The sequence below is a fragment of the Embiotoca jacksoni genome, unplaced genomic scaffold, assembly GCF_022577435.1.
Source record: "Embiotoca jacksoni isolate LCO1_2020_lvr unplaced genomic scaffold, fEmbJac1.0.p SCAF_64, whole genome shotgun sequence".
NCBI classification, from domain to species: Eukaryota; Metazoa; Chordata; class Actinopteri; family Embiotocidae; genus Embiotoca; species Embiotoca jacksoni.
This window is the reverse complement of record NW_027185419.1, coordinates 1,144,284-1,160,716: the sequence shown is the minus strand read 5'-3', so window position 1 is coordinate 1,160,716 and position 16,433 is coordinate 1,144,284. Positions and strand designations below refer to the sequence as shown.

The following is a 16,433-nucleotide window of genomic DNA, read 5'->3' as shown; positions in this document are numbered from 1 at the left end:
GTTGGCTTTGTGTCAACAAACATTTTAACGCCACAGCCGTCCACAAACAGGAATCAAAGCCGCCCTCGTCATTATTTTCACATAATCATTTTAATATAATCATCTGCTCTGAAGTGTTTTAGCGTCTTTTAGCTCATTGTTTTGGTTTGTGAGGGGACTTCCCTACCTGGTAACTCCACTAACCTTGTTGCTGAGGCTTTGTGTCTTACTTTAGAGTATGAGCATAGCATGCATACTGCTAGCATAGCATCCTGGAGGCATTAGCGATGCGTTTGATTGATGTAGAAAGGTAGTAATGTTGAGTAATTTGACCCTTGTGGTGTAGTTTTGGCACGTTGTGTACTTTAAAACTAAAAACTCATCATTTTTTTCGTGCAAGAAGCTGTTTTCAACGCCCCCCCCAAAAAAATCTCAGATAAATTGTCCGTTCTCTGCTTTTCCTGCATCAAACAGTAAAGTTAGAGACTTCCTGGTGAACTTCCAGTGAAACCAGACCTGAGAGGACGGTTAGAATAATGTCGGCCGGATGAGTAAATAGGAATTTGTTTGCTAATATCAACTTTCCAGCATGTGCATGACGTGTTTACAACTCGTTGTGCTGCCTCCTAGTGGCCGGAAAATAAACAAACACAGTAAAAGATGGTTAAATGAAGTCTTGGAGAGTCACCTGATCCGGTCTCAGAGGAGCAGGACCAGGATGGCGGTCCGACCTCTGACCTCTGGCCACACGGAGCCATCAGCCGTCTGATGTGCACCTCTCACCTCGTTGAGGACAAACACCGCCGGCAGCCATTAGACCTGATCGCTCCGGTTCATGCCCCAAAGTTTGCATGAAGAGATCATTAAAATGCAATTACCACATAAAGGAAGGAAAGCTGCACCACTCCTGAGAGTCCAACACACACACACACACACACACACACACACACACACACACACACACACACACACACACACACACACACACACACAGAGTGATCAAATGAAAGGTTGCCACATCTCATGCATCACTCCACCGCAAAGTTGTTGACGAGCGCTAACGACAGCAATTATTTAGTCTTTAAAAAACAACAACAACAACAACAAGGCGAAGAGCGCAAAGAAGTCGTTGAAGGCCTCGCTCGACCTGATGTGTGTGCGTGTTTGTGTGTGTTTGTGTGTGTGTGTTTGTTTGTGTTTGTGTTTTTCCGCCCCGAGGATTCGAACAACGACCGCATTGATTAACGGAGTGTTGACTTTCCGCCGGCTTATCATCTGGACATGAAAATGGCCTCATTAAAAGGGAAAAAAAACTCAATCAGCGCGTTCGCAATGCGTCACGACTTCAAACCGACACTTTACAAACTGTGTCATCCATCTGGCCCCGCCCCCTTCTCCCCCCTCACTCCCCCTCTCCCATCGACCCGCGCCTGAAATATGCTGCCACTAATTACAATTATTAATTGGAAATAGGAAATCAATGGCTCTGAATTAAACAGCAGCACAGCTGTTGGTATGTGGGTCAGCCGTCTCCTCCGGTGCCGCGGCTCGGTTCGGCTCGGCTCGGTTCGGTTCGGCCCGGTTCGGCCCGGTTCGGCTCGGCTCGGTTCGGCCCGGTTCGGCTCGGTTCGGCCCGGTTCGGCTCGGTTTGGCTCGGCTCGGTTCGGTTCAGCTCGGCTCGGTTCGGTTCGGTTCGGTTCGGTTCGGCTCGGCTCGGTTCGGCTCGGCCCGGTTCGGCTCGGTTTGGCTCGGTTTGACTCGGCTCGGCCCGGTTCGGCTCGGCTCGGCTCGGTTTGACTCGGCTCGGCTCGGTTCGGTTCGGTTTGGCTCGGCTCGACCCGGTTCGGCTCGGCTCGGCTCGGTTTGACTCGGCTCGGCTCGGTTCGGTTCGGCTCGGCTCGGCTCGGCTCGGCTCGGCCCGGTTCGGCTCGGCTCGGCTCGGTTCGGCGTCCTTACCTCCGGTCTCTCCCTCCCCCTCCCCCTCCCTCTCCCCCCGCGCAGTTCAGTTATCGACAACCTGCATCACTTTGTTTCAGAGGTGAAAGGAGCTTAAAAAGAACCACCAAAGGAAAGCCGCTGCTCCTCCTCCGAGGTGTGTTGACTCGTTTGTCAGCGTGTGCGACGGCCGTCTGACAGCCGCGCTGATGAAAATATCTTTTACTGATGCGAGCAGCGCGGCTTCGAATAAAGTGCTGCGCTGCCGGATGTTATTGGAAATATAAACGTTCTGCACTTCTGGTTTCACGACTGTTTGTTTTCATCCCCGTTTGTTGATCTTCCTTCAAGTGAACCTGCGGGACGTTTCGGTTATTTAGACTTTTGTTTTTTTATACAGAAAAGAAACTTCTTTTTTTTCTTTTTTTTTTTACCTTTCTGATATGATAAATCTTAAAGCAACAGATCAGAGCACATCAAACTCATCAAACCCCGTTTCACGATGTAATAAATCACATTTTTTGACTGCTGATAGAATTTCTTTTTCAGGAAGGGTAAATAACAACAATAAACGGCTACTGTTTTAAAATCAAAGAAGGAATTTATTAATCAGAGCGCTGATAAAAAAAAATATCACTTAAAATCTTCAGAAGGACGCGTAGAAACATTTTGTTTCCAGCCTGTCAGATCCATCGACTTTTTTTTTTTTACTTTGAAGCTATTTCAAAATTTTTGAACGTGTTACGCTAATGTTAGCATTGAGCTACGTCAGACTTAGCCTGACGTTAGCGTTGAACCAGCAGAGCGGTTCGGAGCAGGAAGTGACCATATTTGGACGAGCTGGGGGAGGAGCCAGCGGTGGATCTGACCGATCTGATTGGAAACCTGACCATACTATGCCCCGCCCACCGATAGCTGTAACCTGACTGCACCACAGGCCTGTCAATCAAACAGACACGCCCCCAAAAACAGGTCTTCTTGAATCTTCTTTTCTAATGAATGAGGGATTATTTTCAGATGGACCTCCAGAAAACTAATAAGAAGGAGTGACTTTAGCTAACAACATCGAGATAACTGATGGACACATTTTATTCACTTTGGATTTGATGAGAGAAGTTGAATGGGAGTCTATGGAGCCGGAGGCTTTTTGGAGCCGACCTCTAATGGCACTCGCTGGTATTGCAGCTTAAGACACTTCTGGATCAGAACCATTTTACAGACCTGAAGCTACGAACTCTTTTATATCCAATCAACTCAAATTACCTTCTAATCCTGGAGGTTCACATACTTTTGCGAGTATTTCTTTTTCTAGTTTTAGAACCAGAAATATAAAGAAAACTTTACATTCACGCTTGGATATTCGTGTCTAGTAACACCAGGCTCCTGTTTTGAGGCCTTACAGCGAGCCTGTTGCGTCTCCTCAGCGGTACACGCGTCCACAGTTTGGGAACCCGCTGCAGTAGAGAGTTCTTAAAAGTCCTTACTCTGCTGTTTGTTCTGCTGCCCGGGAAGTAATCGCATTTTGTGTTCATGAAAAGCAACAGCAGTAGTTTGTTGTGGAACGAACGGAAGGAGCTGCGCGTTTAATAGCAGATTATAGAAACAGCGACGCGGCGGCTGCTCATCACCGACGGTGTCGTCAAAGTCAGGAGGAGTTTCCAGCAGGTTTATGAGAAAGACGGCTACGAATACAAGATGGATGAGTTACGCTGGAGGCGGTGTGTGTGTGTGTGTGTGTGTGTGTGTGTGTGTGTGTGTGTGTGTGTGTGTGTGTGTGTGTGTGTGTGTGTGTGTGTGTGTGTGTCTGTCCTGACTGTGTAGTTCGTTGGCTTTTAGCCCGACAGACGCTGTCAGCTGGCCGACGCCTCCTCGGCCGGCTGACAGCGGATCTGAAGGCGAGCTCGATGACACCGAACACGTCTGTAATCATTTATTCATCGCTGCAACGAGACGTTTAGTGTCTCTCGGCTCAGACGGCCTTTTTTCTCTCCGTCAGCTGGAACAGCGTCTTTTCATTTCTGATAAAGTGGTGGTGAAACTTCACGTCTGTTTGTGTGTGTTTTCCATTTATTTGCTGTGAGGCCTTTAAGAGGCCATTTTTAGAGTCATTTCACTACTTTCAGGTTTTTTGGATTGTTGCGTTCAAAACATTTTCTCCAAAACTCGAATGTTTTAAGAGTTTTTAGGTTATTTTTGCTTAAAATTCCAGGAATTTTAAGTTGAGAAAGAAAAATGCACTTTTTTTTAAGGCACTAACTGATTAAATATGGATATGTAATTGATTCATGTGGTAATAATCATGCTGCAAATCACGTGAATATTTGGGCTCTAATCTTTTTTATTTATTTATTGAGCTTAAAAAAAACAACGTGGCCAAAAGTTGAAAAACTAAATCATAAAAGTGACATAGCTTTACAGAGCAGTTTTATTCTTGATGAGTTATTTTTTGTTCATAAAGCCAGTTTTGTTTGAAAACACCTCCTTGATGTCCTTAATACTTTCAGCACAGCTTCTACCGACGACATATTTCATCAGAAAAATCGCAGGAATTTTTCAATACTTATTTTTGTCTTCATCATTTTAACTTGTAAAGTGTCGTTGAGTATCTTGAAAAGCGCTATACAAATAAAATGTATAAAAAAAAACAATTTTTCGTTCGGTTTTAAAACGACTCCAAACAAACAGAAAACTAAAACAGAAATCAGTAATTACCCCAAACCTTTGGAGTGAAGTGGCCTCAGCCCGGCGGAAGTCGACAATCAATGCCCTCCTCTGAGTTTTGTGATTTTTTTGCTCGTGCGCCGCTTTAACTCGAACTCAATCAGGCGAAAAATAAAGCACAGACGAGAGCAGCTAATTCAACGGCAGAGGATTTTTTTTTTTTTTTTTTTTAATGTCCTTTTGAGTGACCACTTTTAACTGCCGAGCGTTTTTTTTTCTTTTTATTTTATTCCACAGTTAATCAGTGTAATCTCGTTGACCGGTGGACTCAAGCAGCTTCGGTGAATGAAGATGTCGGCGGTCGGTCAGGAAACAAAAGAAGAAAGAAGTTTTCAATATTAATTTAATGCTGCAGAGGTTTTGTATTTTCTCACACTGGTTAGAAATAGTAGATTGTCTCTCTGTGCTGCACTGGAAATGGTCCTCATCCCTGAATAACTGCTACCTCAGGGCCTGTCAGCAAGGCATTTAATCACCCCTCCCCCCACCCCCCATCACCCCCCTCCAACTGTACGGCTGCAGGACCGGCGATGCTACCGGGATAAATAAATGTTTGGGGGAAACACGTCTCCGAGCACTCATATACTTCTAACTAGATAAAGCAGAGAAATGCATGCTGGACATTTTTTTTTGTTCGTGCACCTGATAATGACTAATGAATGATTATTGCATTTGCATAACTTTTTATTTGTCTGTGGGATGAAAAAGGAGTCCAGTGGAGCCCTCGAGCTTTTTTTTTTTTTTTTTTTTTATATGAATGGCTGGAGAGACAAGAGAGAACAGCATTTAAAAGAGGAGCAGCAGACAAGTTAATGACAACATCAATCAGCCATGCACAGTGTGTGTGTGTGTGTGTGTGTGTGTGTGTGTGTGTGTGTGTGTGTGTGTGTGTGTGTGTGTGTAATGAGAGGCTAGTACAGTGCAATACAATGTTACAATAGGCTCCGATAACTTTATGAAATGTTGGCTTTGCTTCCTAATCACACCATAATAATGCAGGAAATATTCATTTATCTATACGCTGTGGCTCTTATAGTGCCGTTAGTGTGTTATAACATTATAATGCTGATGAAGTAAAACCACGACTGCAGCAGTTTCTCTTCAGTAAGTCGAACCGACGTCCCCCGTTGGTTTGTGAACATTAAATCCTCCAGTTCAGATTATGTCCATCACCATCTTTGCTAGTTCGCTTTTTGGAGCCGACCTCTAGTGGCACTCGGTGGTATTGCAGCTGAAGGCACTTCTGCATCGGAACCATTTTACAGACCTGAAGCTACGAACTCTTTTATATCCAGACTGTAGTAGAAACATGAAGAGTTTGTGATCTGATTTCTCCTCTGCTCTGTCCACATACTGGAACTGTAGCTTACAGGGTTTTTTTTGTGATGGATGGTGTTTACTAATTTAGATTTTTTTTTTCCTTTGTGTGTCAGAGTTTTTAGTCTGCTGGTGCAGCGAGAGCTCAGACGCTGTAGTTAATGCTCAGTTTCTCATTACCCGCAAATGTGCCATTTTACTAACAGTCAAAAGTTCAGCTGCAGACAGACTTATTTACACTTCTGAGACACAGTATTTGTATCTGGTTCAGTTTCAGTCAGACTTTAAAGGAGCTTTTGTTTTCTAACACAAGGATGCATCGATATATTTCATCTTTTTCTGCTTGACTCCTGCTCTGTGGTCAGTTATACTTCTGCTGTCTGAAGTCTTTGTGCTGCAAATATACCTTGATGTAAATATTTGATTCAGATGCTCATTATCATCTGGTTGATGATTGATTTAAACTTAGACTGGTCAGTTGAGCTCCACCTACAGGATATTAAAGGTACTGTTTGGTTTTCCCCTCCCTTGTCTCCCACCATGTTTTCAGGCAGTGAAGCGATCTGACATCATAGTTTCACATAGAAAACAGCAAAATCTCAAAAGTAATCTGAACACGTCCAAATCTTCGTCACCATCAACACAAACATTAACACTCGAGAGTGTCTTTTTGTTTACTAGAATTTAACTTCAGTAAGTTCACACAGTTCAGGGTTTTTTTTCTATCCCTTGTTAAGATCTTCTCTGATTCTGTTTTTTAATGTCATTTGTTTTTCTGATGCCGTCTGACCCGGTGCAGATATCTGGATGTGATGCCATGTAGCCGACAGGCATTCATTCAAGTTGTCTCAGAAAATACAAACGTTACGTCGGTGTCAAATTAACGTTGACCCGACCCGGTTTATTCAAATTAATTGCTTTACATTGTTGGGAAATAAATGTGTTTTCAGTCTTTTAATGGTCTTAAATTAAAAAAAACAGATTGCGTAACAGCTGAGCAGCGGTCGACCTCGAAGCCGTGATGATTTTTAGTTGTAAAGATTTTTAATTGTGACTTTTTTTTTAAAAACAAAACAAAACAAATGTCTGAATACAAAACTAAGACTGAAAGTGCAACGTGTTGCATTTACTCACAGCGTCGCCTCCATTCAGCGAACACAAGAGGGTGTTGCTTTGACGTGATGACTGGCATGACGGTGATGTGGTCGGGCCCGAGGCGCTGAAATAAAACATGTGATCTACATATATTCATATTGTGGGGCGATTCGCTCTCAAAATACAAAACCTTTTGTTAGTGGGATCTCCGTTTCCAAGGCAACACACAGGGTTCAACTAACAACTGGAAAACAATCAGTTGCATCAGTAGAAGCGCATGTAATGTTTACGGCTCCAGGAAGTAGTCCGACCCTTAGCAACCACATAGCAACAGAGAGGACTTCTGGTCTCCAACTGAATAAATACAGAACATAGAAACACTAAAATGATCAGCGAGCTCAGTCTGGTTGGAACAAAGATATCTGATGAACAAAGATATCTGATGAACAAAGATATCCATGGACTTGTGTTTTTAACATTTTACCACCGTGTCATGTGTTCAAACCAAACGGGTCCAGCTAGCCTCCGCTAGGATTGTAAGTGCGTGACTATCCGTGGTGTTACGGTACGGGTGCTCGGAGCGACCAAAAAGGACCAAAAGAGACCCGACTTCACCAAATGGGTCATTTAATAGATCTATAACAAGTAGAAACTACATTATATTAATATTATATGAAACTCTATTCTAATTCTATATTCCCACTGAGGAGGTGGAGTTATATGTCTAGTGATGAACAGGATGTGATGTCATGATGATTTGTTCTAAATGTTCAGTCGACCAATCAGATCTCTGGGTCAGAACTACTTGTTGTATAATAACAGTTTATTTGATAGATTTAGCCCAAAGCAGCCCAATTTGGTGGCCGTGGGCCTGGTTTGGCCACGCCCCTTTTTTGTTTTCAAACGCCAGCAGCACAACGAGGCACGAAGCCCTGAACGGTTAGCGATATTTTTCGGCCACCATTTATTGAAAATTTTTCAACTTTAAGTGAAAAGCTGCGTACGTTACTGTTAGTTTTTAGCCGGCCGTCCAATCACAGTCAAAGAGAGGCGGGACGAATGCACTTAACTGCCGTTGCTGGTCGCTGATTGGTCCGCCTTTCTGAGTAGCTAAACAACGCTAAAACAAGCAATCACTGCGGAGAAAACTGAAGCTGTGAGCGATGATTTTTGCAAAATAATAAATGTAATATTCTGCAGTGTCTCAATCAGCCAATCATAAGAGAGGGTTGTTTATCAATTTGCCTTAAAGAGACAGATTAAAAAAAACGGCCTGTTGTTGATAGAGCTGCAGAGAAGAGATATAAAACTCTTACTTGAAACCACAAAAATATCTTCTTATAGAGATCAAAACTACAAATAAAACTTCAGACCAAAAAAATAAGACTGCAGAAATAAAGACACATTGGGTGAGAGATGTTTTCTAGGAGGGTTTTCTCTTCCAAAACCTCCGATTCCGTTATTGGCAGAGAGCTTCCTCCGCCGTAGACAAACCTCGAAATATCCCTTAAAGAGTTACCCTTTGCCAAAGTATATTATGCAGCTCTTCATTTAGTGCGGAAAGTTCTGCTCGGTGCCAGCGAGCTACTCTTGATCAAAGTCATTAGTCACTTGATTTGGACTCTTTGCTGCTGAATAATTGAGGCTGTGAGAGGATAAAGGATTTGACGGCGCCGGCTCACTAGTTAAGAGAAATAAAGAGAAAAGTCCCCTCTTTGAGCGAGAGACAGAAGGAAGGAGAGAGGAGGAGGGCTGGAGGAAGCGAGAGGAAGGCAAGAGAGTAAATTAGAGAGAGATTGAGAAGGGCTGATTTATGCTTTGTCTGCTCCGTCCACCGCGGCACTGATGAAACATTTAACGCTATAATATCTGTGAGAGTCCCGCCCACTCTTCTCCTGCATTTCCAGGTTGTTTTTTTTTTACCTTTTAACATCGATCCATTCATCCAGCGCTCCTGGCACTACTTTACTCCCCGTCGAGGGAGTGCAGTTCACCCACGAAAAAGCATATATCAAATATATCAAAAAGATAATAGCGCTTTGATTTATGCTTTCTTAGATGATGTAATATACCATAATATGTTCCGTCTTTTTGTATTTGTCTTCATCTAATGTGCTCAGGCTCTGATTTATGGCAGTGATTCATCCACTTAGAATAAACTTTCTGAATACAGGTCCTGGAAACCTGTTGAATAAATATCAGTGTGTAGAGAAAGAGGAATCCTTTTATTTTGACGGTGCGACGGTCGATCAGTAAGTTCAGGGACTTTTCCTGCTGCGATCAAACGGAGCGCAGAGATGTTCGTAATGCAGCAGGAAGCAACGACCTGCATGAGGAAGTATTCAGAGTGTCGTCTTCCTCACGTTAACGTGACCGCTGCTAACGTGAACATTTGGGATTTCAACCGCAGACCTGAAACGTGAGCAGAGAAACATCCGATTTTGGGAGAATAGAAAATGTTCAACCCGCCTGCTTACAGCCGAGTGTTCCTGAGCCCGTGCAGTGATTTCCACGAAAGAATCATGGTTGTTTTTATAGCGGTGTCGCCTGAGGATCCAGAAAAACATCAGATTTTGGGGTCAAACTCTATAAACGGTCAACAGAGACACTTGAAAGTCTTCAGAAAGTCTACGGGGATGAAACGACGAGCCGGGCGAGGTGTTCTGATGACATCACGTTTCAAGAGGGGCGGAGCTTCACCGTCCAAGACCGAAGAAGGATCGTCAGGTCAGGAGACACCAGGTGGGTTTTTCGTTGACATCGGCGGGGTTGTGTCACCATGAATTCATCCCCCAGAGTCAGACTGTCAACACCGAGTTCCACTCGGACCTTCAGCAGGCATAATTTCTTAGTGGAAATCACTGCATGGGCTCAGGAACACTCTGCGTGTTGAAGATTTCCCAAAATCTGCTGTTTCTCTGCTCCAGTTTCAGGTCCGCAGTGAAATCACTAATGTTCTCGTACTAGCGGTCACGTTAACGTTGTGGAACTCAGTGATGATGTTGATGAAGAGACGACACTTTAAATACTTCCTCACGAAGGTTGTTGCTTCCTGCTGCTCCGTGTTCATCGCTGTGCAAGAGACAAACACAGATTTAAAATAACTGTGTTTACGTAAATGCAGCTTTCATTTTTCTAAATTAAGGCCCATTAGATTACAGAATACAACTCCTAATCTTCTCATATTGTAGATGTTAGCTCCACTTTATTCAGTTAAACAGCCTGCAGCGTCTCGTAGAAGTGAAACTCTCTGCTGTTCATCCTGATGGGACGACTGTGGAGGCAGCTGCCTGCATCCATCACGCTGTGTGTCACCACTCCCGGCTGATGTTTGCGCCGTTTTGTTCTCAGCTAGTTATCGTGTCACCTCGGGATAAACGAGGAGCAATATTTGAGTGTTTACGCACTTCTGAACATCAATTACAGTCAGGTACGTGCCGCCGCGAGGCCTCACCATGCTTCAAAACAAACTGGCTCCTTCAACAGATACAAAAAGTGCTTCTGCTTGTTCTGAATGGCTGCACTCGGAGGCGTCCCACCGACATCCCGATCTGCCTCCAAGAACTCTGTTTGATTTCCCGGCTTTTTGTTAATCTCGACGTGGTGAATAAGGAGAAAAAAAATGGAAAGTCTTTCCTCAGAGGCATTCAGCTGTAAACGAGTGTGAAGAGTGAAGAATTTGGAAGAAAAATCCTGCAACCTCTTCACCACCTCTGCAGAGTCGACCGGCGGCTGCATGACGACGGTGTGACTGTCGGGTCGACTAGTTTTGGAAAAGTTTGGGAGGATGCAGATCCCCTAAAGCTGCCTGTTGGAAAGGTTGTTTAAAGAAGATCTTTATTTAGAGCACACGGAGGCCTTTAATACCAGTTAAACCTGCAGAGTGTCACTGCTGTAGATTGCTTTGAGCCTGTCAAAGCTGGTCATAAACTACATATAAAAATGTTCAGAGTCTCCTGGTCTGAAAAGTGGAGCCAATGCAGGAGCACCTTAAAGTGCAATACCACGGAGGGCCACCAGGGGCTGGCTCCAAACAAAAGCATCAAGTTAAATGATTTCTAAACTACAGACATGATTTCTGTGAGTTACAGTGACTGTAAGCTGACGTCATGTTAGACGTACAAAACACAGACTGAATTTCAAAGTGTTCGTAGCTTCAGGTCTGTAAAATGGTTCTGATCCAGAAGTGTCTTCAGCTGCAATACCAGCGAGTGCCACTAGAGGTCGGCTCCAAAAAGCCTCCGGCTCCATAGACTCCCATTCAACTTCTCTCATCAAATCCAAAGTGAATAAAATGTGTTAGCTAAAGTCACTCCTTCTTATTAGTTTTCTGGAGGTCCATCTGAAAATAATCCCTCATTCATTAGAAAAGAAGATTCAAGAAGACCTGTTTTTGGGGGCGTGTCTGTTTGATTGACAGGCCTGTGGTGCAATCAGGTTACAGCTATCGGTGGGTGGGACTTAGTATCGTTGGGTCCACCGCTGGCTCCTCCCCCAGCTCGTCCAAACATGGTCACTTCCGAAACTGTGGACAGTATTTGATGAAAATCGTCTTCAGAAATATGTTGTTGTTTTTTCGGTCAAATGTATTAAATAAACAAATCGGAAGTTAAAAGTAAAAAAAAGGGTGTTTTTCCGATAGCAGCATCAGAGACAGGATTCTGCTGCAGCTGCATCAAGTCAGTGATTTCTTCTCTCCGAAGCTTCAGATCAGCTGAAACTCATCTTAAACTTTATTCATGTGCTTTAGTATAGACGTGTTCACAGTTTTTAAATTCCTACACAAAGAAAGTTGACTTGGCTCGCCTGCTCCGAGGTATCTCTCGGCATGAAGAGCTCACGCGCCAGCTGGGTCAGTAAATATCAGCGTGCTGTTTGTCAGGATGAGATCAAAGTTTTTCATCCTGTCGACTTCAGAGCTAACGGTAACTGCAGAGTTACCTCATCGACAGCGCTCTGGGTTCAAAGATGGGTCACGACCCGACCGGTTCAGTTCAGGTGGAACAAATTCAGTCTCCTTTCAATTTCCAACAATCTGACTGAGACCCAGAATATCGTGTCGGCCGGTTCCTGACAGACTCTAGTCCTTCTAATAAGTCCTTCCTGCTGTTTGTGCAGTGATCTCATCATTGATTTTGATGAGCCATTCATTTTGGTAACCATGGTAACATGTATGCACATCGGCACGAGTGAACTCTGATCAATCAGACGGTCAGAAGCAGGTCAAACTGCATTGTTTGCACTGTCAATCAAACAGACACGCCCCCAAAAACAGGTCTTCTTGAATCTTCTTTTCTAATGAATGAGGGATTGTTTTCAGATGGACCTCCAGAAAACTAATAAGAAGGAGTGACTTTAGCTAACAACACCGAGATAACTGATGGACACATTTTATTCACTTTGGATTTGATGAGAGAAGTTGAATGGGAGTCTATGGAGCCGGAGGCTTTTTGGAGCCGACCTCTAGTGGCACTCGCTGGTATTGCAGCTGAAGACACTTCTGGATCAGAACCATTTTACAGACTCTGAAGCTACGAACTCTTTTATATCCAGTCTGTGTTTTATATCCAGTCTGTGTTTCATATCCAGTCTGTGTTTTATATCCAGTCTGTGTTTTATATCCAGTCTGTAGTTTTACATTCAGTCTGTGTTTTATATCCAGTCTGTGTTTTATATCCAGTCTGTAGTTTTACATTCAGTCTGTGTTTTATATTCAGTCTGTGGGTGCAGCACTTAGCTTTGCATTGATTTTGTTCAAGTGGTCAAACTGGCAACTGTTAGATTCAATTTTTCTGAGCATCACAAACCTGCAAATAATAATTATTTTATTTGAGTGTTCGGGGAGCCAACAGAAAGTCAGCAGTTCGTTGTTGGTTTCTTTTCACAGCAACGATCGAAGAACAAGATCAGTGAGACCATATTTATTATTTATCAATACAAATCAACAGGAATGAAAACAGCATCAAGTTCTGTTGGGAGTCACTTTCATTGTCTGCAAACACTGTACATGTATTTATGTACTGATAAATTATTATTATTATTATCATTTTTCAGAAAATGTTCAGCTTCAGCCACTTTTCTGCATGTAACCCTAATTAATTCATTATAACTATATATAATTCATATTTTAAAATACACATTAAATATTTAATGCACCCAAACTTTGTCCAAAATTCAAATGGCATGTTTTTTTTGCAGGATAACAATGATTTTCGAATTAATAATGAACGACATGTTGGCTGTAAATCCTTTCCTCTGATTGGCTGTTCCTCTGAGCAAACACTTGTTCTGACACTTTGATGATTACATTTTAAAAAGATTGTTATTTCTCACTTATTTCTCCATCAGTGGCTGTTTTAGAGCTCTGAAGTGAAGATCTGAGGTTCGATAAAAAAAACAAAAAAAACAGCCTCTGTTCTGTTTCTCGTCCTCACGTCACCTCGTCTCTGGTGAAAGTTACTCCATCTTCAGCTGAATCCTGCGGTGTCCCCGGCATCTCCGGCCTCGTGACTCCTGCTGTGTACGTGTTTTTTCTTTTCTTTTTTATATTAAATTCACCTGTTTTGCGTCTCTGTTTTCAGGCTGCGAGAGCGACTTCTGGGGCCCCCACTGCAGCAACCGCTGCCAGTGCCGCAACGGGGCCAAATGCAACCCGATCACGGGAGCCTGCGTGTGCACCGACGGCTACCAGGGCTGGCGCTGCGAGGAGCCCTGCGACGGCGGCTTCTACGGAAAGGACTGCCTGCTGGAGTGCCAGTGCCTCAACGGCGCCACCTGCCACCACCAGACCGGAGAGTGCCTGTGCGCGCCGGGATACACCGGAGCCTTGTGAGTGACTTTTACTGACTTTTCTGAATCCTCTAGAAATGGCAAGGCAAATTTATTCTGTATATATTGTTCATTTTTAAATTTTTGCGTTTATACATTTTTTATATTTGAGGCAAATCAAAGTGCTTTACATAAAAAAAAGAAGAAAAAAAAGACATTTAAAAACATTCAAATAAAAGAAACCAGAACAAGCTCAAATAGGCTCAAAGTTAAGGCGACATAAGACATAAGATACGGAAATTAATCAAGATCTTCAAATCCGGTTCAATGAAAGTTTTCAAGCTTGATATAAACGTGTTGATTTCATTATTGATGTTGTATTTTTCTACATTTCTACACTGTTGAACAAAACTGGAAACATCAAAAGTGTAAAATAAAAGTTTTCAATTGATAAAGGAGGTGAAAAAAAGTGTAAACAAAGCAAAATTTGTTTAAGTTGACACCCAAAATGATCTTTTCCATAAATCTGACCAAACTGCAACCGTATCACAACGTTAACTACGTGTTTACTATTGTTACCATGACGATGAAAGTCCGATACGACTGTCGCTGATCCAATCAAACAGTCATATGTGTGGTTTTGGCAAATGATATGTTTGTTTATGTTTGACGTGTTTTATGAAACCCAGTTTCACCACAAAATGTGAAATAGACACGCTGGTCTACCGCAGTAAAACGTGAAATAGACACGCTTTGGACCAACTAGGCGGGACAGTTACACATTTTGAAAGTGTGAAACTTACACGCACGTAAAAGGAGTTAAAATGATCAGTGCTGCTCACCGGCTTCACTTTGATTGATAACCCAGAATCTGAAATATTTCTTCTTCAGTTTACACGTTAGAGCTTTTAGTGTTTTTAAAGGTTTCTACTTCAGTCAAAGTTTTTGATTATCTTTCGGATTTCGGACAGATTTTCTGTGTTCTCAGACTTTTTTTCTTTTATTTTTAGCTTTCTATACATCAGAAACACAATTATAAACATGTCAAAATTATTCATGTTCCCTCTACTGTTCAGTATGTTCAGGGCTAACTTGGATTTTCCAGCTTTCTTCAGGAGCTAAAATAAAGTCTGTTAAAGCGAAACCCTGATTTGAAAATTCTCAGTGGACACAATCTCTCGTATTGTTTTGTTCACCTCTGTCCAGAGAGGTAAAACCAAAGGGCAGCCCGGATTAAGCTTTTCTTCGTGCCTTTTATATTTCCAGCATTCTCTTATTGTCCAGGAAAGCCGTTTGCTGAGGAGGTGAAAGAGGAGGTCGACATGATTCCTAATAAACTCTTGTGTCCCTGCAGCTGCGAGGAGCCGTGTCCTCCCGGTAAACACGGCTCTCTGTGTGAGCAGCGCTGCCCCTGTCAGAACGGAGGGACGTGTCACCACGTCACCGGACAGTGCTCCTGCCCCGCCGGCTGGGTGGTATGACCCAACACGCCAACACACCAACACACCACACGCCAACACACCAACACACCACACGCCAACACACCACATGCCAACATGTCACACGCCAACACGCCACACGCCAACATGTCACACGCCAACATGCCACACGCCACACGCCAACACGCCACACGCCAACATGCCACATGCCAGCACGCCACACACCAACACGCCAACACACCACACGCCAACACACCACATGCCAACATGTCACACGCCAACACGCCACACGCCAACATGTCACACGCCAACATGCCACACGCCACACGCCAACACGCCACACACCAACACGCCACACACCAACACGCCAACACATCACACGCCAACACGCCACACAGCAGCCGAGTCAGCGTTCAGCTCACAGCAACAAACCTGACATCGTTACAGTTTGTTCTGTAAAGTTACGTCACTTTTAGGACTCTGGACGGTTTTTTTTTTTTATCACTTTGAGCACCATGACGTTTCTTAAAGTTCAGAAAACAAACAAAAAAACTGTGAAAACTCAAATATTTCCACCTGTTTCTATTATATGCAGTGAGATTATGATCATAGCAAGTGATTACATACGACTCTTTCTTTATTAGCTTGTAGTTTTTTAAAAGAAAATCCCAAAATTTTACCGCCAAATAAAAATCACGTAAAACTGACATTTTTGAGAAAAGTCACAAAATCAAAGATATTTGATCACAACAATCACAAAAAACTGATGTTTATGTCCAGTTGTGTGTTTTTTTTATGTATTTAATTGAACTCTTTGGGCCTTAAAATCCTATAAATCTATTTTTTGTATGTGTTTTTTATTTGATGGAAGACTCTTAACCCAACAAACTCTTTTTCTTTGATCCCATGAACTCATCATTTGAAAACGTTCACGGGATCCCTCTGACGTCACTCCGCCTCCGTCTTAGCGACTTTCGTCTCGTGTGTGCGTCTCACGTTTGGCAGTAAAACCCGATCTCCGCTCTCCCCTCCTTCAGGGTCCCGTGTGCGCTCAGCCGTGTCCGTTCGGATCGTTCGGCATCAACTGCTCCCGGGAGTGCACGTGTCGCAACGGCGGGCTGTGCGACCACATCAGCGGACAGTGCCAGTGCACCGCCGGCTACATCGGAGAGAGGTACG

The 16,433-nt window shown here is 43.3% G+C and overlaps 1 protein-coding gene across 1 annotated transcript in view; it reads left to right on the top strand.

The window, feature by feature from the left end:
• Positions 1-16,433, top strand: part of LOC138213791 (multiple epidermal growth factor-like domains protein 11) — a 121,254-nt gene that overhangs the window by 67,228 nt on the left and 37,593 nt on the right. Inside the window, exons 7-9 of the mRNA XM_069175041.1 lie at positions 13,629-13,875; positions 15,170-15,290; positions 16,292-16,428. Of these exons, the coding sequence (XP_069031142.1) occupies positions 13,629-13,875; positions 15,170-15,290; positions 16,292-16,428 (505 nt within the window). The remainder of the gene's footprint in view (positions 1-13,628; positions 13,876-15,169; positions 15,291-16,291; positions 16,429-16,433) is intronic.